General features: G+C 38.6%; 1 protein-coding gene across 1 annotated transcript in view; it reads left to right on the forward strand.

Annotated features, from left to right (window-relative positions):
• The first annotated feature begins 12,931 nt into the window (after positions 1-12,931).
• Positions 12,932-24,358, forward strand: part of LOC115795685 (centromere-associated protein E) — a 33,340-nt gene continuing 21,913 nt past the window's right edge. Inside the window, exons 1-37 of the mRNA XM_030751707.1 lie at positions 12,932-13,010; positions 13,108-13,172; positions 13,267-13,305; positions 13,430-13,454; positions 14,150-14,218; positions 14,298-14,387; positions 14,487-14,555; positions 14,719-14,814; positions 14,899-14,985; positions 15,105-15,206; positions 15,979-16,044; positions 16,149-16,238; positions 16,329-16,415; positions 16,499-16,588; positions 16,722-16,811; positions 16,932-16,994; positions 17,178-17,231; positions 17,310-17,372; positions 17,464-17,532; positions 17,646-17,729; positions 17,949-18,035; positions 18,576-18,659; positions 18,756-18,824; positions 18,908-18,982; positions 19,932-20,048; positions 20,141-20,230; positions 20,378-20,440; positions 20,536-20,598; positions 20,671-20,739; positions 20,846-20,929; positions 21,013-21,099; positions 22,923-23,006; positions 23,101-23,169; positions 23,340-23,429; positions 23,578-23,667; positions 23,750-23,818; positions 23,899-23,961. Of these exons, the coding sequence (XP_030607567.1) occupies positions 12,944-13,010; positions 13,108-13,172; positions 13,267-13,305; positions 13,430-13,454; positions 14,150-14,218; positions 14,298-14,387; positions 14,487-14,555; positions 14,719-14,814; positions 14,899-14,985; positions 15,105-15,206; positions 15,979-16,044; positions 16,149-16,238; positions 16,329-16,415; positions 16,499-16,588; positions 16,722-16,811; positions 16,932-16,994; positions 17,178-17,231; positions 17,310-17,372; positions 17,464-17,532; positions 17,646-17,729; positions 17,949-18,035; positions 18,576-18,659; positions 18,756-18,824; positions 18,908-18,982; positions 19,932-20,048; positions 20,141-20,230; positions 20,378-20,440; positions 20,536-20,598; positions 20,671-20,739; positions 20,846-20,929; positions 21,013-21,099; positions 22,923-23,006; positions 23,101-23,169; positions 23,340-23,429; positions 23,578-23,667; positions 23,750-23,818; positions 23,899-23,961 (2,818 nt within the window). The 5' untranslated portion in view covers positions 12,932-12,943. The remainder of the gene's footprint in view (positions 13,011-13,107; positions 13,173-13,266; positions 13,306-13,429; positions 13,455-14,149; positions 14,219-14,297; positions 14,388-14,486; positions 14,556-14,718; positions 14,815-14,898; positions 14,986-15,104; positions 15,207-15,978; positions 16,045-16,148; positions 16,239-16,328; positions 16,416-16,498; positions 16,589-16,721; positions 16,812-16,931; positions 16,995-17,177; positions 17,232-17,309; positions 17,373-17,463; positions 17,533-17,645; positions 17,730-17,948; positions 18,036-18,575; positions 18,660-18,755; positions 18,825-18,907; positions 18,983-19,931; positions 20,049-20,140; positions 20,231-20,377; positions 20,441-20,535; positions 20,599-20,670; positions 20,740-20,845; positions 20,930-21,012; positions 21,100-22,922; positions 23,007-23,100; positions 23,170-23,339; positions 23,430-23,577; positions 23,668-23,749; positions 23,819-23,898; positions 23,962-24,358) is intronic.

Genomic DNA, 24,358 nt, shown 5'->3' on the forward strand with positions numbered 1-24,358 from the left:
GAAGCCAGACGAAGCAACGGACGCAAGATGATTCACTGCTTCTAACTTCCGCCTTTGTTCTCTGCGTTTACCTGGAAACATACAGCTAATGTAAAATATTTAAACAAATCTAAATAGATTTCACAGCTGTTCTGATACCGTAACGAGAGTCAGATATTAGCTTACAGTCTTTATAATCCCACTGAGCTCACCTGATTATCACAATGCGTAATACTAGCTTGCAACTATATATAATCTTCCAATGTGCGTCAAATATTAGCTTACAATTATTTTTAATGCCCCAGTGAGTGTAGCATATTAACTCGCAGCTATTGTAATAATCCAATAAACAACAATAGTTATTACAAATTGCAAGTAGCTGCTGCAGGCGCTCCTGTACAGTAGTTTGTAGTTAAGCAATAGATTCTTTTAGCTTTGTTGAAGCAATATTAACGGTAACATAAAGGTAGCAGTATGTGGACAGATTTAAAATCAAAAGAGGTGAGAGGTGAAGCCGGGAAATGAAATAAATAACATATTAACCTTTGAAATTATGCAAAAGATTGTATGAGAATAATTTCTGCATTCAGTATGAGTTGGAACAAATAAATAATTAAAATACGTTACAAGTAGAAAGAAGATGGGGGTGTTAGAGTTTTACATTACTCAATAATTTTATATGAACTAAATGCTGTTAGGGTCTTTGCTGCTTTCTTATTTTCAGTTTAATGAGAGAATTGTAACAGTCGTTGATATCAGTTAGAAATATTTCAAAGTTTGGTTTTTGATTGGTCCACTTCATTTATGTATATGAAACTTATCAAAAATGATCAGAAGATGGGGGTAGAAAACAAGTGTTTTGTTCACTGAAGTATTCATATAATAGACTGAAATATCTCTATCATAAAGCATGACCATTTGACCTGCTTTTTCTAAATAAAAAGTTTTGCACATCAATGCAGATATTTTGGGACAAACACACTGGGAAAAAAGAGAATGGTCTCAGAAATGGCGGAATAATCAATATTCAGTTTCAAGCTTTCCAGAACATGCATTGCGGGATATAATGTGCAAAATCAGAGAGCCACTTGAAGTTCTTCTATGGTTTTGTTAAACAAGACAGGATTCCTCATAATGTGAAAAATATTAATGCTGCAGTCCAAGTTCTCAGTAAAGATGGGCTCATCTTCACGAGTCTTTTCATATGTTGTGGAGCAAGAACAGAAACTTTAGAAAAGTTTTGACTGTGAAAATTAATCCATATTCATTCTATAATTTCTGTCTGTTTGCTTCATAATCTAGTTGTTTTATTTCTTATTTGCTTCACCTGGTTGCTTTCTCATGACTTTCACTTACATCCTATTAATGTTAAAGCACCTAACAAATGCAGATTGTTCATTATCTGTCCTTGTAGATGCACCACCTGAGCGCCGTTGGCAGAGCAATATTAATGGTGCTATTGTAAAACACTTCACTGAGTAGGCGCTCTGCAGCCATGGGCAAAACACAGCCTAAGGGGAGACTTGGTGAGAGTAATTAAAGCAATCATTCAAAATTAAAGTTGTGGCATTTTCAATAAGCAACTCAATTAAACAGCCTGTTTAGTTTTTTAAATTATAATAGTTTATAACTGGCTATTGACACCCATTTATCTCCTCTGTGTAGAGATGGTGTCCAGTGCTGTGGGTGAAGGCAATAAAAAGGACAAGAATTAAGTTCTTTAATATTTAAGAAAAAGTTTTGTTATGTTGTCAGAAAAATCAGAGGTGAATGGTACCAAATACAATTAAGGTATGAGTGTGTAATAGTGACATTAAGCCATTAACTAGTGAAAATAGCATAGCCACAACTAAACATCCTGGGAACAGTGACAAGCATGATAGCAGTGCAGCAGCAGCAAATCCAGGGAATGTTCTCCCAGCAATGAGACCGAAGGTCCGGGGGAAGTTTGCGGGATGTGTTGCAATGAAAAGAGGTTTTCTGCGAAAGGGCTGCTGGTAACTGGTAGTTGGTAACTTTAATGACTAAGACTTAAGACTTAAGACTGCACATTTGCAACATGAAAAAGAAATTATGAGAAAATTACAGCTTCTCAGCTAAAGGCCATGCTGCAGATCACACCAGCGCCATCTTGGTCAATTAATAGATTTGTTGTTTGTGGTTTAGTTGATGACAGTTTACATGATGATGTTGTCAGAAAGGGTGAACTATCTGTTAGTTTACTTTACTGCACGTCACCACACGATGGCACCATAGTTTCCTGAAATACACACAGTGTATCCTGTGTGAGGTCCTTAGTTTAAAAAGCCTACACATATTTAGGACAGCAGTAATATGGATATAGAAACGGTCATTAAAGGATTTTGGCTTAAGGGAGGTTGAGGTAGAAGCTGGAGTAACTACATTTGTTTGCGTTGTTGTTTTAAAAGGAGAAGATGATCTTGGTGTCTGTGTGCAATTAGTTGTCAACAGTTGATATTGGTTTGTTACATAATCACGGTAATTATCATCTTCTTGCTGCTCATCTTAAAAGCCAGTTGTGTATGTATGAAGTTGTCTTCTTGAATAATTTAAATCACAGTGCTTTTGAGGTTCTTCTTTTTTTTCGTTGTTTCTAGATAAATAGAAGTAGATGTAACTGGATCAGGTTTTAAAGTTGGATTTAGGACTATAGGATGCTATCTGTTTGCACTTAGTTTCTAAATGTTTGCTAAGTGTTGTCACGTCACATAAAATGACCTTGATGAAAAAAGATCTAGTAAATCATTATCAAAACAAACCACGTGAGGAGCTCACAGACGAATATGTGGCAGTCCCAGCATGTCTTCACCAAGGGGCTGGCTATTTTCAGTATGTAATAGTTTGTAGTAAAAACAGCAACACCGTAGTACACACTGTATAAATTATGGACCATTTACAGTTTGTAGTATTTCTGGATATTTTCTTTTGCTCACACTGAAGTGTGATTCTTGTGACAAATAAGGTGAAGGCTGACATTTAGAGCCTTTGTTTATTTGACATGTGGCTTCTGGAGTGTGCATATACATGGATTATGTGTTAGGATTTGGGGCAGGCTGGGGTTTCCTCTGCTTTCCTTTTTTCTTGCTCATTCAGACAACCTTTCCTTCAGACCTTCCCTGACCTCCAAGGTAGACGATGGCTCCTGTTCGCTCAGTCTGCTGCTGCTCGTTACTCAGCTTGGTGTTGTAAATAAACGGTTTCAGCTTTTTCCTGGCTGTCTGAGTCTGCTCATTGAATCCAGACATCATTATGTCCCATTAAACTCAAGTTAGTTATAAAGCACTTTAAAATCAATGCCATCGGCCAAAGTGCTGTACACAAGTGAGAGCAAACAGGTTAAAATATATACAGTAATCCCTCGCTACTTCGCGGTTCGCTTTTCGCGGACTCGCTGTTTCGCGGGTTTTCAATCAATATTAGTGTAAAATATTTATTGCGGTATTTTCGCTGTTTCGTGGGGTTTTGCGGTACCTCGTTCTCACATGCTTAGTATGTGTTGTACAGTAATGTATATATTTGGTGTATAAGTGTGTGGGGAGGGTTTATAAAACTTAAAATAGTGTATAATGAAGGGAGAAGTGTAAATAAGCCGCACACTAGACATACCATAAATATAACAATTAAAATAGGAAATATAGCATCAAGTTGCATATTGCAGCATTAATCTTCACAACAAGGTGAAGGCGTTGAAATAACTCTGTACAGGAGACAGAAATAAGACTTTATTGAGAACTTAGAGAAACAACAGAATAACATGCAATGATTTACTGGAAAAGAATGTGTGTTTTGGTGTTTTGTGTCTACAGGACCCAGATGCACTGATAAAAATATCCTGCCCTATCTACATAATAAAATTAAGGCAACTATTGCATAATTTATTTATGTTGATCAAGCAAGACTGTTCTGTGTTTAAAGTACTTACTTATTTTTTTACATGAAATATAAAATCCAAGTAAGTGAACTTAATTTGTCAAGTAGATCAAGCAAAACTAAACTTTGTATAAATCACTCAAATTTTTCAATGTAGTTAATTAAATTAGCAAGTAAAAGCAACTTCATTTCATTATGTAGATCAAACACATAAACGTTTGTATAAATTACTTAATTTTGTTAATGTATTTAATGATTTTCTTAAGTACAATTAACTTATTTTTGCAGGTACATGTAAAGCAAAACTATTGGTAAATGGACTACTTCTTATATTGGACTTTTCTACTCTGTCTGAGCACTCATACACTTTTTACATTTACCAATTCACACAAGCACTTCCATGAGTTATTGTCTAACATTCACACACATTCATGCTCCAATGCTTGCGTCAGAGAGCAACTTGGGGTTCAGTATCTTGCCCAAGGATACTTTGGCATGCAGACCGGAGTAGCCAGGAATTGAACCGCTGACCTACCAATCAGTAGGTGACCTGCTCTACCTCCTGAGCTACAGCTAATCTCATTTGTATTCATATATATTTTTTTAGATATATAAAATTATTTCTGAAAGTGAAGTTTATTGAATTTATAACAGATTGAGCACAAATACAGATTCTATTCACTAGAATCTGTATTGAGGGTTGTTATTTTAAAATAGCATTTCATATTGAACATGTATTCAATCTTATCTGCATTGCACGCCTGATAATGACAAAACTTAATAAGCAAAGGAGTGATATTGGGGGAAAAAAGTATTTCTCATGTCAGAAATTATCACTTTTTGTGCCACTTGTTTTATTTTGAATATGCAAATATGTGAACAACACACCAAAAAACCAGAAAGTTTGTCTCCCCTAGAAGTGCCAGACCGATTGACAAAGATGTGTACTATGAAAGCAAAAAGAGGGTTAACAAACAAAAAGAGGAAAGACTTCCAAGCCATCAGGATCTTTTTTCTGTATCAGATTAGAAACACATACTACAGCAAATCAAAACAGCACGTATATAAAAAAAAGATGCTTTTCCCCAAACTTTCTCCTATCAAAGGAACACAAATCATTTGAATCTTCTAGAAACATTTGACAAGTAAAACAAGAGGCAACAGAGTAAAGAACTGTTGACTCATGTGTTCAGTTCTGCTCCCCGGCTTCATGAGTTCCATGAATCAAGTAGCTTTTATACTTGATTCATGGAACTCATGAATCAAGTATAAGCTTTTATACAAGCTTTTGTAGCTTTTATACAAAATACAAGCTAAATAAAAGCACTGAGATTAAAGTAGTTTCCACAGATAGAACAGAGGAAACATAAAATACATCCAATCAGGCTCAAAAACAACTGTAAACAGAAACAAGATCTGTGGCAGTTTATTGCAAACATTTAATAATTCTATTAAACATTGTACATGGAGCAATGATTGTTTAAAAAAAGAAAAAACTATATGTGTGTGTGTGTGAAGTACATACACAATTTAAGTCCATTTTGCATTGGCAGAGAAAATGTATTTACGAAAGGCATATCAGTACATTGCAATATTAACCTACATTCCTCAGGGTTTACAACTTAAGAAGACATCCATGTAGATGTCATGATAGAAATGATCGAGCCTCTGTCTCATTGAGAGGATAAGCTCTCATCCCCCTTCAAGTCCATGCAGCAACTTGCAAATCCCTGGTAGTGGACATGTTTCTCCCTGCGGCCATGATGTGAGGATCTGGAAGAGGACCTACAAAGTGAGACATGTCAATTTCAACATAGATTTAATTATGTCATGTGACCTTTTCAAACTATGACAGTCACACTAATCACCTTCCTGTACATGTTTGTAACTCTTTAATAGTTAGTTTAAGCTGTTGCAAATTTAATGGTGAAATTTATTATAAATTGGCAAAGATAATATACAAGGCATATAAGGAAAGCAATACCTACTATTCACACTTGTGTTTATCTTAGAAATGCATTACCATCTTTAAATAGCTGGGGGCTCTCATATATATATATATATATATATATATATATATATATATATATATATATATATATATATATTTATTAGGGGTGCGGGAAATTTTCGATTCTTAGATGCATCTCGATGCGCAACGTGGACGATTCAGAATCGATTCACAAATGACAACAATCGATTGTCTAGACGTTAGCTCTAACTGAGAACGTAATGAGCGGAACATAAAGAGCGGAACCCATATTGCTTTTGATTAATATAAATATAAAATAAAATGGGAGTTTTAAAATGGAAATAAAATTGAAGTTAATTCATCATGGATTGCTACTACCAAGATGCATCGATAATCGTTTTATAATCGAATCGCAGTCCTCTGAATCGTAATCGAATCGTAGAGTGCTATATATATATATATATATATATATATATATATATATAGTCTATACTATAAGGACCTAATCAAGATTAGAGCCTGAAGACGTTCTATTTGCAAAGCAGAAAGGTCACGTAATGTAGCTAGCTAACAAATTGACTAATGCCATCCTAGCATATTAATTCACAGGTAGAAAAAGACAAACCACGTACCTCCATGACGTTCAATGAAGAATTTATAGCCTTTGTCCAGCTTTGAACGTGTTGTCTGCATGTCATAGTATATCTTAAAACCGTATTTGTGGCAAATGTATTAGACTCTGTAAACTCCATCCACCGGAAGTAAAGATCCCCAGAATCGAGGCCAAACAGAAGTTGTGTGACGTCATGTGAAAAGGATCTATACCAGTGGTTCTCAAATCCAGGCCTCATGGCCCGGTGTCCTGCAGGTTTTAGATGTGTCCCTGATCCAACACACCTGAATCAAATGGCTGAATTACCTCCCCAGTATGCAGTCATGTTCTCCAGAGTCCTGCTAATGACTTCTATATTTGACTCAGGTGTGTTGAAGCAGAGACACATCTAAACCTGCAGGACACTGGGCCATGAGGCCTGGATTTGAGAACCACTGATCTATACCAAATGAACAACGCAGATAAAACGCAGTAAAGATAACAAGATTATTTTTTGTTGTGTGGATGAACTTAAAAAGATTGGCTCCGCGTAATTGAACAATTCATTTTCTGAAAAAACTTACAATGTCTTGTATCTTGAACAAATGTTTTTGACCTCATTACTATGTATATTTGTGTAAAGATACTAACTTGATTTTTTACTGTTGATTTCACAGATTCACTTATGTTAAATTTACTTCACCGCAGAATCATTTTTATCAGTGTGAGGCCGCTAACAGGCAAGAGTGAGGGGCACAGAAGAAGGAACTGATAAGCATGCTACATGCTTGCATATTTCAATAACTGTGTAACTGTGTCAAGTCTGTGTATAAAAGTTGAACTAAGATAGAGAGCAGTGTTAGACTTGTGTGAAGCTGCACTGACTGCATCAGGCAGCTCCGACAATTCTGAACCAGATCAATCTGTAAACTGTTTGAAATGGCTTTATTAAATTTAATAATTGGACTCCTTATTCCTGTTTGTGTCATTCCTGTTCAATGAAACGAACAAGCAGAAACCTAAAGGCTTAAACAGCAATACACACACTCTTATTATTTAAAATTCCTTCAATAACTACTAAAATAATATATAAGTATTAAAATAAATATAGCGTCCCTACTTCGCGGATTTTCGGGTGGTCCTGGAACGTAACACCCGAGATAAGTGAGGGATTACTGTATATAAAAAGTAAACCACAATTAAAACAATAAACAATAAGAACAAACATCTCAAACTGAGTTAAAAGCCAAAGAGAAGAAATCTGTTTTAAGAGAGCATTTAAAAGTAGAGAGTGAGTCAGCCTGCCTGATATGCAAAGGGAGGTCATTCCACAGTTTTGGGGCAGCGACTGAAAAAGCACGGTCACCTCTCATCTTCCTCTTTAGAATAGAATAGAATAGAATAGCCTTTTATTGTCATTGTACATGGTACAATGAAATTGTGCATGCTCCACTACAAAGTCTGTTTCTTTGCGCTAAAATATAGAGAAATTAAAATAAATAAGTAGAAAAATACTGACTGTACAAATAGAAACTGTACATTACTGTACATAAAATACACATTAAATATACACCAAAAAATACACACAAAACTGTACATTAAATTTCACAGATGTGTTTTTGTGTGTGTGTGTGTGTGTGTGTGTGTGGGGGGGGGGGGGGGGGGGGGGGGGGGGGGGTCATTGTCTATTTGCAGTCTGTATGGCCCAGGGGAAGAAACTGTTCATGAGTCTGGTGGTGTGTGATTTGATTGACCTGAAACGCTGTCTTGAGGGTAGCAGGTCAAATCCGTTATGGGCAGGATGTGAGGGGTCTCCTGTGACTGCGCTGATTCTCCTGAGGCAGCTGGTTCTGGATAGGTCCTCCAGGGAGGGCAGAGGGCAGCCGATGATCTTTTGGGCGCTGCTGATAACCCTCTGCACTGCTTTCCTGTTTTCAGCTGTGGAGCTGACGTACCATACACCCAGACAGTATGTCAGGACACTTTCCACTGAGGACTGAGAGAAGGCCATCAGCAGCTTCTTGTCCAGATGATTTTTCCTGAGGACACGGAGGAAGTGAAGCTGCTGCTGAGCCTTCTTAACTAGGGCCTTGGTGTTTTGAGTCCAGGAGAGATCAGCTGAGATGTGGGTGCCGAGGAACCTGAAGGTGGTGACAGTTTCTACATGTTCACCATTTATTTCAGGGGTGGGGTGGGGTGGGGTGGGGGGGGGGTGTGGTCTTGTTGGTGCTTCCTGAAGTCCATTATCAGTTCTTTGGTTTTTAGAGCATTCAGTGTCAGATTGTTCACTGAGCACCAGTGTGACAGTTTTCCTACCTCAGCCCTGTATGCTGTCTCATCCCCTCCTGAGATGAGCCCAACCACTGTGGTGTCATCTGCATATTTGATGATGATGTTGGTTGGGTTGGTTTGTCTTTGGGATAACCAACAGTGACAGATCAGCTGACCTGAGGGAGCGTGCAGGGACGTATAGGTGGAGAAGGTCGGACAGATATGGTGGGGCAAGACCATGAAGACATTTAAAAACAAATAAAAGAATTTTAAACTCAATCCTAAGAAGAAGAAGAAGAAGAAGAACCTTTATTGTCATTATACTTGCATACAACGAAATTTAGTTTGACACTCTCCAAAAGATAGAAAAATAAAAATACGCAAAGTATTTAGATAAAATGAACTGGGAGCCAGTGGAGTGAGGCTAAAATCGGTGTAATGTGTTCACATTTTTTGACACCAACTAAAAGTCAAGCAGCAGCATTTTGTACCATCTGTAGTCGTGTGAGTAGTGTCTGGTTCAGCCTAATATTAAGTGCATTGCAGTAGTCTAAGCGAGTAGTGATAAAAGCATGGATTAAAATCGCAAAGTGGTGCCATGAAAGAAATTGCTTCACCTTGGCCAGTTGTCTTAATTGATAAAAGCTGGACTTGACTACTGACTTAATTTGAGCATCAAGTTTAAGATTACTGTCCAGTTTTAAACCCAGACAGTGTCAGATGTTGACTCATAGGACCCAGATCAACATTAATTTTTGGAGGTGTCACTAGGCCCAAACAACATGATCTCAGTCTTTTTTTCATTCAGGTGCAAAAAATTTGTGGACAGCCATGCCTTAATATCTCCAAGATGGTTTGCAGAATATGCATTTTGCTGCTTCATAAATTTGACAATCATCAGGATAAAAATGGAAAGTGATGTCGTCTCCTAAAAAATAATCCCATTGGAAGTAGGTACAGAGAGAAAAGAAGAGGGCCAAGAATAGAGCGATGAGGCACCCCACATGTGAGATTCAGATTCAGCAGCTCCAATATGGACACAAAAGCTTCTCTCTGAAAGGTAGGACCCGAACCAATCTGAAGATGCAGACATTTCCAAATAAACTGGAGGCTTTGTAAATGTAAATAAAGGCAGATTGTAATGATTTTCAAGTAACTCAACTTTTTTTAGCTGGATTTTTAATGTGGAAAGTAACACAGGCAAATCCCCAGTCATTTCCACAGCGCTGGGGTGCAAACAGAAATAAGACGGGGAATCTTAAAGGAGAAAAAGCCTTCTGTTTTCAAAATGTGCATCATGCTTATTATGATTACATGATCAAATGATCAGTAGATAAATCTACACTTTGTTGATCTTTGCCTTTTTTCACCTGATAGCGGGGCAAATTTTGGTTACCGGTATCATTGCAAAACCTGAATGGAAAAGGTAACTGAACTTTATGGAAATGTCACTTGTTTACGGACATGTAGAAGCTGTATTTGATCAGCCAGACTGTTCCAATCATGGGCCGTCCTGCAGTGCCTGGAAGCTGCAGGCCAAATGTCACTAAACCTTTTCCTGCATTTATGTTTTCTATACTCTCGTCATTGCTAGTTCTACTGTGTGTGTGTGTGTGTGTGTGTGTGTGTGTGTGTGTGTGTGTGTGTGTGTGTGTGTGTGTGTGTGTGTGTGTGTGTGCTTTAAACTTGCCACATTTGTAATCATTTTGGATCCACTTTCTTTCCACTCTTCTTTTAGAAAATAATTCTAGATGGTGCTTTTTAATTTAAACATTAAAACTATATTGAATTGTACATTTACAGTTGCAGTCTACACTGACTTCACATAAACCGGATAGTGCATGTGCAGTGGTGCCTGATTGTGTTTTGATTCTTTAAAGCAAATAAAGACAAAAATTTTATGCTAAGCTCTTTTTTTTTCATTCATAAAGAAGAAGAAGACAATACAGCAGCAGTTCCATTGCCACAAGTGTTCACCATAGCAGGTAGCATCATGTTTGATTTGGCAAAGTTTTACACCAGACGCACCAGATTTGTCAATGTGTGATGAACACGAGCCATGTTTGTGAAAGTGAATCATGACATGAATTTCTGACAAACTCAGATAAAGAGTTGTTGACGCTCCTCATGCTAGAAGGGGTTGAGACGCAACCAGTCCAAGACTTTTTTATTTTTTATTGAGGGATTTTATCTTTGAGGGACTGCAGTATGTTAAACTCTGGGATAAGCAGATTTCTCAAAGTCTAATCTTCACAGCACATTTCTGTAGGAGTGCATCATGGCACGTACACACAAGATTTCTTCTTGTTCTTCAGAAAAAGAGTTGTTGATGCTCATCAGGTTGGAAAAGGTCACAAGATCATAACAAGAGTTTGGTCTCCACCAAAACATGATCAGATTGCAGAACTGAAAAGAGGAAGTTTTGCATCCTCCTCAGGAGTGGTCCACTCAAACAGCAGGGAGTGTTATAGTTCAGGAGGTCACAAAGGATGCCACCCTGCTCATCACTGCTGACAAAGCAATGCTGTTTTGAAATATAGTGGTAATTTCTAAAGAATAATGTTGGCACATGTGTTTCAATATAGTGTCAAGAGAAAGTGAGTCATGCATCAAGAAAACAACATCCAGAGGTGGCAAAAGTACAGACATTCTGTACTGAAGTACAAATACTTGTGTTTAAAAGTTGGGGCACTGATTCAACTTCTTTACTCAGGTAAAATTTTAAAAAGTGCAGGCTCTGAAGTGTACTAATAGTAAGAAAGTAACAGTAGCCCACTGAAGGATATTTCCACCAGCTATTTTTGTGTAAAGCTTTTTTTTTGCGTAAAGCAGTTCAACAGGTGGGGGGACCATAAGACTGGTTGTAGTGGATCAGCATGGGGAAAAGAATCACAATAATTTCTATTTCTTTGTGTACAGACTGTGATCAGCTGCTGCTGTTCTATACTGACAGTAAACAGTTGGTGTAAAAGTGGAATTTATTGAATGACTCTAAGCTTCATCAGCTTAAATTCAAACTCATGTCTGCTACACTTGATGTACCAAACCAAACTCTGACCATGAACACCACAGCTGCTCTGCACCAGTCCACCACAGAGCTTTACTGCAGTTTTGTCACAATACAGCAAACAAACCTGTTTATCCTGCAGTAAACTGCAGTATTTTGAATAACACAAAGTTAGTCTACCTCAGTTTGTTTTGCGGGATGTTTCACAATATGAAAAAAAACATAGCTTTCATGTCATTCAGCTTCACTGATTTTAAAAATGTAAGCTTTAAATTTCCAGGTTATCAGATGTCTCTGAGCAGTCCTTCCCTTTAAATCTAACCTCCCTGTTTCCTCTCCCGTCCACTTTCTTCCATCTTTCTCCATCTCTGAGTGAACTTCATGGGAAATACAGCAGCTGGAACTTTAGTTAGCGGACAAACTGTGTGTAACTTCTACATAAGTACAGTAACGAAGTATTTATATTTTGTTACTTCCCACCTCTGCCTCTGTCACACATGTTATTCTACCAAAGACAGCTCAAACAGTAAGACAGTTAATGTTTTGGAATGGCCAAGTCATTTTCTTTTCCTCAATCCAAGAAATGTTGATGAAGAACCTGATGCATGCAGTTCATGAAGCTGCTAAGAAGAAAGAAGAATGGCCTGAAATTTCTCCAAGAAGACATTTAATATATATATATATATTAAATATATATATATATTAAATATATATATATATATATATATATATATATATATATATATATATATATATATATATATATATATATATATATATAGCATCTTCCTTTAGGATTTTTTTTAGGTTAATGCAAAAATAGAGAAAAATTCTGAACAATTTACAGACTTTGAAGCACTACTGTGTGTGACTAAATGTCATCTTACTGGTGCTTTGACCATGATTGATTTTTATCCAAGTATTGGCACAAAGTTTGTTCTAGATGAATGAAAATAGTAAAATAGATCAAATAATTGATAATAAATGATTACTAAAGGCAAAAAACCAAACAAAACAAACAAAGAAAAGTTGTTTATCCGTTATCTTATGGTGTTTATAGTTTGCAATGGTACTTTGTTTAACTTTTACCTTTTTTTTGGTAAATGAGTCATTTATTTGCTCCGCCTCTGCTGGGAACTCATCACTAACCCTGGACGTTGATCAGGCAGAGTCTCATAAAAGGCCTGCTGGCCACTGCTGACAGCAGAGGGAGGTTTTCGGACAGGAAACAATGGCTGGAGGTTTTCATTTCATGTGGCTTCCGGTCCTTTTCACCTGTGTCGTTTGCACTTCTGATGGTAGGAGGCAACAGCATCGTCTATATTGGTGTCAGTTTGTAATTGGTGAATAGAACTTAAATAGTTATAAAAAACGTTAATGCTGATTTTATTGCAGTTCTTGAGAGCCTGGGTATCAGTAATGAAAATCCAGATGTGGCCAAAATCTTTTCAAAGATCACAGTAAGTCCCAGAGACTGTGACATTGCGACTATTTAGAGACCCGTAGAGGGGTAGTGCTAATACTGATAAATTTCCTCTTGTACATTTACCGCAGATACCCGATGGAATTGATCCCAGTCACATAAATGTAACGGTATGTGGCGATTTTTCAACTGTTCACCTCTTGTGATTTATCTCTATGCTGCGATGAATATCAAACTTTTAGTATATCAAATGATTTCTTAAAACCAGCTTTTTATCATTTTGTTTTCTTACAGTCAATCACGATCAAAACTTGTGAAGGTAAGTGGTTCTTTATATTTGTTTATTTATTTAACAATACACCACAATTCAATGATGTCCCGGTCTTCCATCATATAAATCTGTCCATTTCTTTTGTGTTTTGGGTCTTTATCTCACGGTACCACCATCATTATCACCATTCTGACAGCAACATACAGCACTACTTCCTGCAGTGCCATGTATTATGAATGTATTTTGCCATGTTTGACATAACTTATTTATCATCATTATTATTATTTTACCTTTTCCACCATGAAAGCTATTGCAAATGAGCCAAAAACTCAGGCTTCGAGCCTTCTGTTTCAGACACGCTTGGCCTACTTAGGCAGCGCTCTGGCTGCGAGCACACATGCTGCATCCACCTTCTGTTAAAATCAATCAAAAGAAATTTGGCTTAGAGGGAGGTGGAGGTGGAGGAGCTGATAAAGGCTAGTTTCAATCAGTGGGAGAGCTGAGAGGCTGCACTAAGGCTCAGTAAGATAAACTTCATTTTAAACTGTTAATCATGCACAGCTACTCTAGCAGAGTCCAAGACCAAAAAATAAGGAGTTGGAAATGAAAAACAGTCACGTGGTTACAGTAAAAAGTCCCTTTGTTATTGTTTTATATAAAAAAAAAATTACATATTTTTATGACACGCACATTCCTTTATCTTACTACTATAACATGTGTCACTGTTAACATTTCCTTAACAGGTATGAAAGAATCTCTGGCAAAGTCACAAAGGCAACTTCAGCAGATGACTCACCGTTACAACCAACTTGGTGAGCATACATCCACCCAAGAGTTTAAGTGAGCGTTTCTGTTGTTCTGATGTGCAGTAACCTATATGCTCTCTGACAGCTGTAGAATCACTTGGGTTTAAGAGTGAGGCCAGACAGCTGAAAATGCAACTTGCTACGTGCATGTCAACAGCATCACCCGTAGCCGGAAGTGAGCTTTTCATCGTATATGCTGCCTTACACATATGTATAACACTAGGAGACCATTTACACGAGCAAAAGTTAAAATGCATCTGTGATTTCTTGACAGCGTATCAAACCCACCTGCAGCTCAGACTGAACCAGATGCTGGAGAAGCTCGATCCTGATACACTTCTCAGTGAGTTTTTCTGAGAATGGATTAAAACCTCTTGTTAGTTTTGATGAGAAACTTTACCACATGTCACAATTTCTTGTTTCTTTGTTTTTTTTTTTTTTAAATCATATGACAACGCAAAGTTTTGCTTTTATGTAAAGAATTTTTTTTTGTCTGTTTATTTCAGTTTTTAACATAATGACACTCACCAGGGAGGTGAGCACTTTAGAGCAGAAGCTCAAACTTGCTGCTAATTCCAGCAAAACCGCCGCTGAAATCAGAGGTGAGCTCTTTTATCGCTTTGCTCTTCACCTGCTGACAAAATCTTCAGTTTAGCGTGAATTAAGCTGCCTCATGTCTCTGACAGAAATGCAGAGACAGCTGGAAGAGAAAACGACTGAACAAAAAGCTAAGATAGCGGAAGCTAAGGAGAGCTTTTCGAGTGGAACTCTCAGTAAGTGTATTTTTAAATTACAAGTGTGGAGCAGGTCAACAGAAACATATGCTATTGTGCAGAGGCATATATAAGCAGAAGGAAGTGGTTCATTGATTGCCTTTTTTGTGTTTCTTCAGTTCTTCAGATAATCTCACTGCAGAATCAGATCTGGGATTTACAAGAGGCCAAATCAAGAGGAGAAAAAACAGGTTCTCAGCCTTCAGTTGATGAGATTCAAGGTAAACTTCAGGCTGTTTGATTAGAAAAACATCTGTTAACATGTGAAAACTGCTTGTCCACAATTCAGGCAGTACACTTTAGCAAAATTAATTACACAGCTCAGTATAACTACTGGAGCATTTAGCAGCATTACTTGGTGGCTAAGTTGGCTGATCTTTTTTAAACTTCATGATGCTTTCTGCATTAGTGCATTAGTGCTGTAATGTGGATACTTTAGTGGGTGGCACTGTGATATATAATGCATATGCCTTATACACAAAAGATCCTCTGAGACCAGGGCAGGATATAAACTCAGTCTTAGGAGGTTAAAAGCTTGAGCATTTCTAGTACCTGTTCCAAGCTGAGATAAAGGTTTGTCTGGTACCTAGAATATACTAAATCAAACATGCGGATCCATCTGATGGCAACCCCTTTGGAAATAAGGGAGCAGCCAAGGTGGCATCAGTGTGGGCACTTTAATGTGGGAGTCTATGGGGATTGATTCACTTTTGGAGTCACCCTCAAGTGGTCATTAGCGGAACTGCAGTTTTTCTCACTTTGGAAGTGGCCTTATTTCAATTCAATGTTGCACTCCAATCGCCCTATTTAAAAAAATAAATAAATAAATAAAATAAATAAAGTTCACCACAGTCTTTGGTGCGGTGGTGTAGTTTACTTGGAAAGTCACACTGTTTGGAGACATTTTTCTTTTCTTTTCTTTTCTTTATTATATTAAACCTTTATTATAATTCTGTGTCATCATTCACCTTTTCTTCTGCTAATTTCCATCAGTTCAACATCAGCTCACCAGGAAGATCATTCAGCTACAAGACAAAGGAGATACCAACTTCGCCAGCTGTAAGCAAATATTTCTAAACAGCACTGCATTTCTTTAGTAAGCAATAATGATAACGGCTTGTCTTTAAACACTTCCGGACACTCATTCTCTGTTGGTTGTCCAGTGCTGGAGCTGATTTTTGTGCGCAGTAAGATTGCAGAGTTGAAAAGGATGATCAGTGAACGTATTGAGAAATCCAAAACCATTGGCGAGGGTGAGCTGTTAAACTTTGTGTCTCATCTTTGTGTAGATCCTGTCTCTCCATTGTGGAACAGCACATTTTTATTTTATTTTCTTTATTCAGATGCCAGGAGGCAATTGAAACAAAAGCTTGATCTCCTCATGGAGAAGATTTTACAGTTGAAAGAGGATAAGAACAACAAGACACTAAGTAAGCGAGCAGCTCAACAGCAAGCAGGTTCTTTGTGTAGTTATCACACCATTAACCTGACACCCTCTTGATTCTTCCTGCAGCCTCGGAAATTATGGGACTGCAGAACGAGGTGCAACATTATGAACAGCTGATAAATAACCCCCAAACCATCACTAATTCCCAAATTCAAGGTGAACAACTCTGAAACTTTAATTCCTTACATTTATGAAGTTAAGTCACATATGTGCTTGTCTTATTCGGGACTACAAAATTATAATCCACTAATTGTAGGCAGAAACATAAATACTTGTTTGTTTATCTCAGAGCTTCGTACTATCTTGGACCAAGAGAAGCAAAGGCAAGATGTAATACAGAGGCAACTGGAAGCAACAGAGTATGCAAAGGCACAGCTGAGTAAGTATAAAGGAGAAATGGAATGATCTCTGCCCTCAACACATAAATCCACTCATACTTTTGAGTCTTTCTGTTAAGGTTCAAAACACGAGATGATATGTATTTTTTTTCTTTGAGCAGTCATACAAATCATCAGCATAATGGAAGAGCTGAAAGAGCAGCACCTGACAGGTCAACCCACCAGTAAGGCCACCTTTACTATATCTATTGTTAAATTTTGACAGAAGAACATCTCAAAGAATTTTAAAATCATTTATTCTCTGAGGAGCAGAGAATAGTTAATAAAAATAAACAGCAAGGGAAGACACCGTCTTATTCCTTGACATTAAATGTGTGACCCTACAATTTGATGTTTTAAATCTGCAGCTGTGACTGAAGCCAAAGAGCAAGAATACGCCAAAGCTCTGGCCAAAATAACAGGTGAGTAGTCATTGTTTGTTCTCAGCAATGAGTCAGATAAGAGCATCAATAACCTGATTTCCTTCTTTTCTACAAAAGAGCTGCAGAGGAAACTGAAACTGTTGACTGAAATGGGCTCCAAATCTGTGGAAAGATATGAGCGTAAGCTTTGAATTGGACTTCAGCTAAAACCTCTGATGATTCCTGCTTGAGTTTCAGTTCTGATTTAAATTATGTGTCTCGTTTCTTTCAGAGATGAAGACTGACTTTGACCAGAAGATTGCTGAACTGAACAGAACTGAGGACATCCAAGCAGCTCTCAGTGAGTAACCTTGTAGTACTCAGTGCTCAATGGTGCCTCCCGCTCAGCTTCTTATCCCATTGCTCTGAATTCGTAGTCTTGTGTAGTGATGTTTCTTTGGTTTTCTGGTCCAGTTCTGAAACTGATAAAGCTGCATGATGAGCTGAAGGCTTTGAAGGAACAGGTCGCTCTCTCAGAAGACCAAGACTTGACTTCCGGTGAGGGGACACCAGTCACAGAGCAAATACTTTACCTTTGTGTTTTATTCTGCTAATTAATAGGACATTTTTTTAAAGCATTTTTGAGCTTTATTTACTTCTTGAGACAATTTGGTCAGGAAATAAGTGAAATTATATCACCGCATTTTCCTTGGACAAACTTAGAAGTTTCTCCAGTATTTTTAACCTATCATAATAACCCCTATTCCTGTCCAACAGAGCTACAGAGACAACTGGAGAAAAGGCAAGAAGAACTGAACTCCAGTATTGCACACATAGAGAGTCTGACTTCCAGCCCAGGAACAAGTGAGCTTCTTGACTTTACTTTGTGATAACTAGAATTATTGTTTGAGATCTAATCATTGTTTTTAAACTAAACCCAATCTGACATACAGCAGAGGCTCACAAATGTGGGCTGTGGATACAGAGTGTATACAAAAAGAGGGACATCGATGTAGTTAGATAGTATCCAGGTTTGAGCTGTAAATCTGCTTTCTTTCTAGTAGCCAGCAGAGTTAGGTTTCTTAAACTGTAATCTCATTTAGGGTGAAATAGCTGAGTGTGCATGGCTACTTTGTGGTGATGCTTCTGGTCTCAAACAAAACCACCAAAACCACATTTTTCGTCCTTTCTAGAAAATGACAGCCAAAAGTTCTCAGAGTGGCTCGTTGTGCTTTTAGCTGTTGAGCTATTAAAGTAACACAAATTGAACACAGATGAAACTGAATGAAAGCTAGACTGTCACATATCATGGCTTTCATGCTTAAATCTGACTCAAATCAGATGTAAACTATGGCCACAAAAAACTCCAGTAAGACTCATTTTCTGCCTGTTTCTTTGTTTTAGTTTCAAAGATCATTGAACTGCAAAATGAATTATGGAACCTTCGGAACAAAGCAGCCAGTGGAACCAGAAGCAATCAAGAAGAAGGTTAGTCTTTAATATTACTTTAATAATACTTTAATATTCCACAAGTCCAGACAAATGGCAAAACGTAACCTAAATTCATCATTTACTTTTCCTCAGAGTTGCAGGACAGACTAGACGGCTTTATCGATGAAATAAACAACAGAGCCGGTGAAAACACAAAACTGAGTGAGTTTTGTGAGAAATTCCCTGCAGTCTCAATACAGTATCTTTTGCAGTCAACTACATTTTTGACCTTTTTTTTTTTTCAGTACTGAAAATAGTGACTCTACAGAGTCAGTTAGAACACCTGAAGCTACTGCTGGAAAAAACCTACAATTCAACCTGTAAGTACCGTCAACAAGAATTCATGCAGTGACGTGCGGTGAGGGTCGTGACTGGTGAGGCACTGACGTCATCACATCAGATTTACAAACATATAGCTTATTCACCATTTGATTGGCAACAGTTGTTTTGTTTAACATTAACATAGTCTGAAGCAAACCTTTTAGCTCCGGTGTTGGTCTTCCTTTAATTATTATCTTCTGCTTCGATTGAAAGTCCAGTTTAGAAAATTCTTTCAGTTGAGTTATGTAATCTTCCATGTTGAACATAAGGCCAAGCAACAGGAAAAACTAACTGGCCTTGCTAACTGTTTATGGTAGCTTGCCGCCGAGGAGTCGTAGAGTCCCTGGGATCACCAGCGCCCCCTACCATGAGGCACGAGAACTGCGTGCCTCACCTAGAGTCTCTTCGCAGCAGTTTCATGATCGCTCAACACAAGAATGCATTACACACACATACAGTTGTTAATGAAAAAAACAAAAAATAAACTGTGCATTATATACACCAGCTAAAATATGGAAATTTAGTTCATATAGTAAAAGTGCAGTGAGACCGGAAAGTAATCCGGTCTCACTGCATAGCATGCCAGCACAGTTAGTAGTCATTGGCAATGACTATACTGAGCCGCACCACGGATTGCGCAATCCGTGGTGCGGCTCGCGGGGCTGGTGCCTCACCGTTCGTCTCTTAGTATTTGACCGGCAAATGCGAAAATTCAGCGATTTTGAAAAAACTAATCTAAAAATGGTGTAGTTAAATGGAAAAGAACTTTAAAATACAAATCACTGAATGAATATAACCATTTAATTTATTTTTTAATTTTATATTTCCACGATGACAGGTGAGGCCGTGCCTCACCTGCCTCCCCTGACTGCACGTCACTGAATTCATGCTAGTATAAACTAGACTAATAATGTTACTATAGTATACTGACATATGTATTACTTTCAGCTCCAAACATGCTGCTCAAAAAGGAAGACCTAATTGAGGAGTTAACATTCAAGACGACCGAGCTGCAAAAATATATCAATGAGCTGAAAGCGAAGAATCCTTCTAATGCCAAATTAAGTAAGTCCAGAATCAACAATGGATCGACTTTGATTGTTGTGAAAAAGCCTAAAACATCATTCTATACAGTTCATCTGTATGCTTCTCCTCAGTTCTGGCTACCACTGATCTCTACAAAAGTCTCAAAAGAATTGAAAAAGAAAACCATGATGATAATGCAACATCTTCTTTAACGTTAAGTCGTAAGTATGTCCTATGATCACTGAATCATTTCAAGCAAAGTGGCAAGAAGAGCAATATTCTTGGATCATAATCTGGCTCTTGGAGGAGTGTTTGTGTTGCTTATTTGTGTTATAGTGTTTCAATCCAGTCCTTTTGTTTTAAATCAGTCCTCCAGATCTATCTTCAAAACAAAAACAGGGAATATGCTATTATTAAGGACAAAGTCGCAGGTGAGTTGATTTTTTTCTGAATAAATTCATCATAACTAAGAGTTTGGTGTGCAGATACAATTTTGTTAACTTGTTTTTCTCCTTTCATTCATCAGAGCTGGAGAGAAAACTGCAGTTAAAGCCAGAAGAATGCTCTGGACTGGAGGAGCAACGAGACCGTAAGTTGTAAATCTGTCTTCGCCTCAAAGCGTCTGAGCTTCACTTCTGATCTGAGTGATTCTTTTTGTCAGAGCTGAAGACTGAGCTTGAAAAGAAGATTGTAGAACTGAACAAGACTAAAGATGCTGAAACAGCTCTCAGTGAGTGCAGTGCAGTTAAAGTCTCTCTCTCTTTTTTTGCTCACTTTCTCACCTTATTTCTGAACTAAACTATGCACTCATATCTGCTCATGTTTGTTTCTGTCAGTCCTGAATGTGATCAACTTGCATGCTGAACAGAGGGCTTTGAAGGAGAAGATCTCAAAGGCAGAAGATCCAGAAATCATCTTAGGTGAATAACAATGGTCATAGTCAGCACACTTCCTGGAAACAGATGTGAAATTATGTTGTAAAACTGTCTCTGTCTCCCCACAGGCCTGCAAAGGGAACTGGAGGAGAAGCAAGACGACCTGAATGCTAAAATTGCACAAATAAAGCATCTCATTGCCAACCCGAGAACAAGTAAGAGCTCTGTGATACTCCCTGATCAACAGGAACTGTTTACACTTTCATAAGAGAAGTGATCAGACCCCATCCATCCATCCATCCATCCATCCATCCATCCATCCATCCATCCATCCATCCATCCATCCATCCATCTTCTTTTGCTTATCCAGGACCAGGTCATGGGGGCAGCAGCCTATGCAGAGAAGCCTAGACCTCTCTCTCCCCACCCACCTCCTCCAGCTCATCCGGGGGGGGGGGGGGGGGGGGCACTGAAGCATTCCCAGGCCAGCTGAGAGATATGATCTTTCCAGCGTGTCCTGGGTCTGCACCAGGGCCTCCCCCTGTTAGAATATGCCCAGAACGCCTCACTCGAGAGGCGCCTTGGAGGCATCCTAGTCTGATGTCCAAACCACCTCATCTGGCTCCTTTCGACGTGGAGAAGTAGTTGCTCTACTTTGAGCCCCTTCTGAATGGCTGTGCTCCTCACCCTATTTCTAAGGGAGAGGCCAGCCACCCTTCAGAGAAATCTAATTTCTGTCACTTGTATCCACAATCTTGTTCTTTCAGTCACTCCGCAAAGCTCATGACCAAAGGTGAGGGTGAAGACGTAGATTGACTGATAAATCGACAGCTTCGCTTTCACAGTCAGCTTCCACGTTACCACAACAGACCGGTGCAGCCTCTGCATCACTGCAGACACAGCCCCAGTCTGTGTCGATGTCCCACTCTCTTCTGTCACTTGTGAACAAGACCCCAAGATACTTGAACTCCTCCACCCGGGGGCAGCAACTTATCCCTAAGCCGGAGTGGGCACTCCACTCAGGGAGCTGAGGACTATGGCCTCAGACAAATGTAAAGTATGCTTTAGAGGGGTTAATTCTCATACCAGCTGGTTCACACTTCCAACACTTACACATAGAAATTCTGTCCATAAAAATTATGACCAGAATCAGTGACAAAGGGCAGCCCTGACAAAGTCCAACACCCACACTTATTGCCAACTTATTGCCGACAATACAGACTCATTTCATGTGGGTTTTAGAGGGACTGAATACCCCGCAACAACCAGCCAGACACCCCCAGACTCCAACATCACCCCACACAGGATGTGGTTGAGCTTCCCAGCGTTCTGTGACCAGGATGAAAACCCTATTGTCCCTGTTGGATCCGAGGACTGACTAGCAGACGGACTCTCCTTTCCAGCACCCTGGCATAGACACCCAAGATTTTGCTTTGGCCACCGCCCAAGCCGCATTTCGTTTGGGCTCCTGGTACCTGTCAGCTGCCTTAACAATGGAGATGTGGAACATGGTCCATTTGGACTCAGTGTCCTCAGCCTCCCTGTCCAGCGTCCTCCCTCGCCACCTGATCTAACTCACCACCAGTGAGTTGGCAGCTCAGCTCCTCTCTTCACCCAAGCATGCAGAACATATGGCCGCAGATCTGATGTTACTATTATAAAATCGATCATTGACCTGTGGCCTAGGGCGTTCTGGTACCATGTGCATTTATGGACCTCATGGTGTTCACTTTGGGCAAACTGATTTGCACAGTCCAATAACAACACACCAGACGAGTTCAGATCAGGCAGGCCTTTCCTCCCAGTCACTCCTCTCCAAGTCGCAGTTTGCATCAAGTTGGAAGAAAGAATGAGGTTTTGTTACATTTTTGTGACTTGGTTGCAGTGACACACATTTCCGTATAGGAATATTCAGTTCAATTCAGTTCAATTTAATTCAGTTAAGTTTTATTTATATAGCAACAAATCACAAGTCTTTCTCCCGAATCCCACATGAGCAAACTCCACCTTCCATTCATTGCATGCTTGTTTGTTTCAGTTATAAAAATCATTGAGCTGCAAGATGAGATATGGGACCTACAGAACAAGGATACTAATGGGACAGCTGGTAACCAGATAAGAGGTATTTTAGATTTAACATGCTGATTTAGAGTGACATGGAGTTACAGTAGATGACTAAATGGTATCAGTGTTAAAGACAATTTACTTTTTCGTAGAGCTGCAAAACAGAATGGACAGATTCAGCAGTCAAATAGACAGCAGAGATCAAGAAAACACAAAACTGAGTGAGTATGAAGTAACTGTGAGCATGAAGGTTCACTTATAGGTTGAGCTTTCTTTCTTTTCCTTCATCCCTCTCATGAAGTAATCTCTCATTTTCCTGCACTGAGTGTATTTGGGATTCTATTACAGTCTTTCTTACAGCAAACTACCTTTTGGACTTTTTGTGCTTTAGCGCTGAAAATCATGAATCTGCAGAGTCACGTGAAGCACCTGCAGAAACTGCTGTCAAAACATGAGACGCTACAAACCAGTAAGCTAAGTGGTAAGTCTCTCCATCTGACCTTTTCCTAAGAGTGTGACAAATGGACGAGTCAGATGTAGGACAGATTAGTCAGAATAGTGAAAACTAAGTGTACTATGATCTCCTGTGCGTGACTAAATCTGTTTCAACATCTTTAAAACAATCGCAGAGCTCAAAAATGAACTCGCAGCCACGAAAGCAGAGCTGGAGAAACAAGTCACCGATCTGAAAGTGAAGGACAAAGAAAATGCCAAACTGAGTATGTAAAGACAGAACATGCTGTCTGCAGAGATTATCAGGGAAAAGGTTCCTATTTCATTCTTTCTTTCTGTGTTCCTCAGTTTTGGACATCATTGACCTGCAAACCGTACTCGAAAACCTTGAAACGACAGCTTCTGCTACAATTTCTAGTGAGTATTCTTTAGATCTTTGAAAGCAAAAATCAGATCAGATTCCTTCTTCATCTGAAGCATACTTTACATTTTGTTAGATCTCAGAACTCAGCTGAAGAGTAAAGAGGAGGAGCACTCTCGTGATCAGGAGGAGATCGAAAGTAAGTTCATTCCTGGCATGTTTAAGTCTCTGCAACAAGAGGGATTAAGTTGATTTTAAGGTGCTTGAAAGTACTGGAGAAACTTTAAATTAATAGTTTTACTTGCTCCTAGTTACTTCACATGGGGAAAAAAACTACAGCAGAACTATCCTATAATATAATCTTTCTCTTTGACCTGCTGCTAATACTGGTACATACAGTACATACTAGGTACATACTGTTCAAGCTAGACACATCAAACTTCACAAACTCTGACTTTATTATAACAGCATTTTGACTTAAGCCCAAAAGAGTCAAAGTGCCCAAAGAGTCATGCCCAAATGTGTAAAATTGCAGAAAAGGTTCTGGTCTGGGCAATGAGCTACCAGCTATCTAATATTTTTCTTTTAATTTATGG

Source organism: Archocentrus centrarchus, chromosome 17 (assembly GCF_007364275.1).
Source record: "Archocentrus centrarchus isolate MPI-CPG fArcCen1 chromosome 17, fArcCen1, whole genome shotgun sequence".
Classification (NCBI taxonomy): Eukaryota; Metazoa; Chordata; class Actinopteri; order Cichliformes; family Cichlidae; genus Archocentrus; species Archocentrus centrarchus.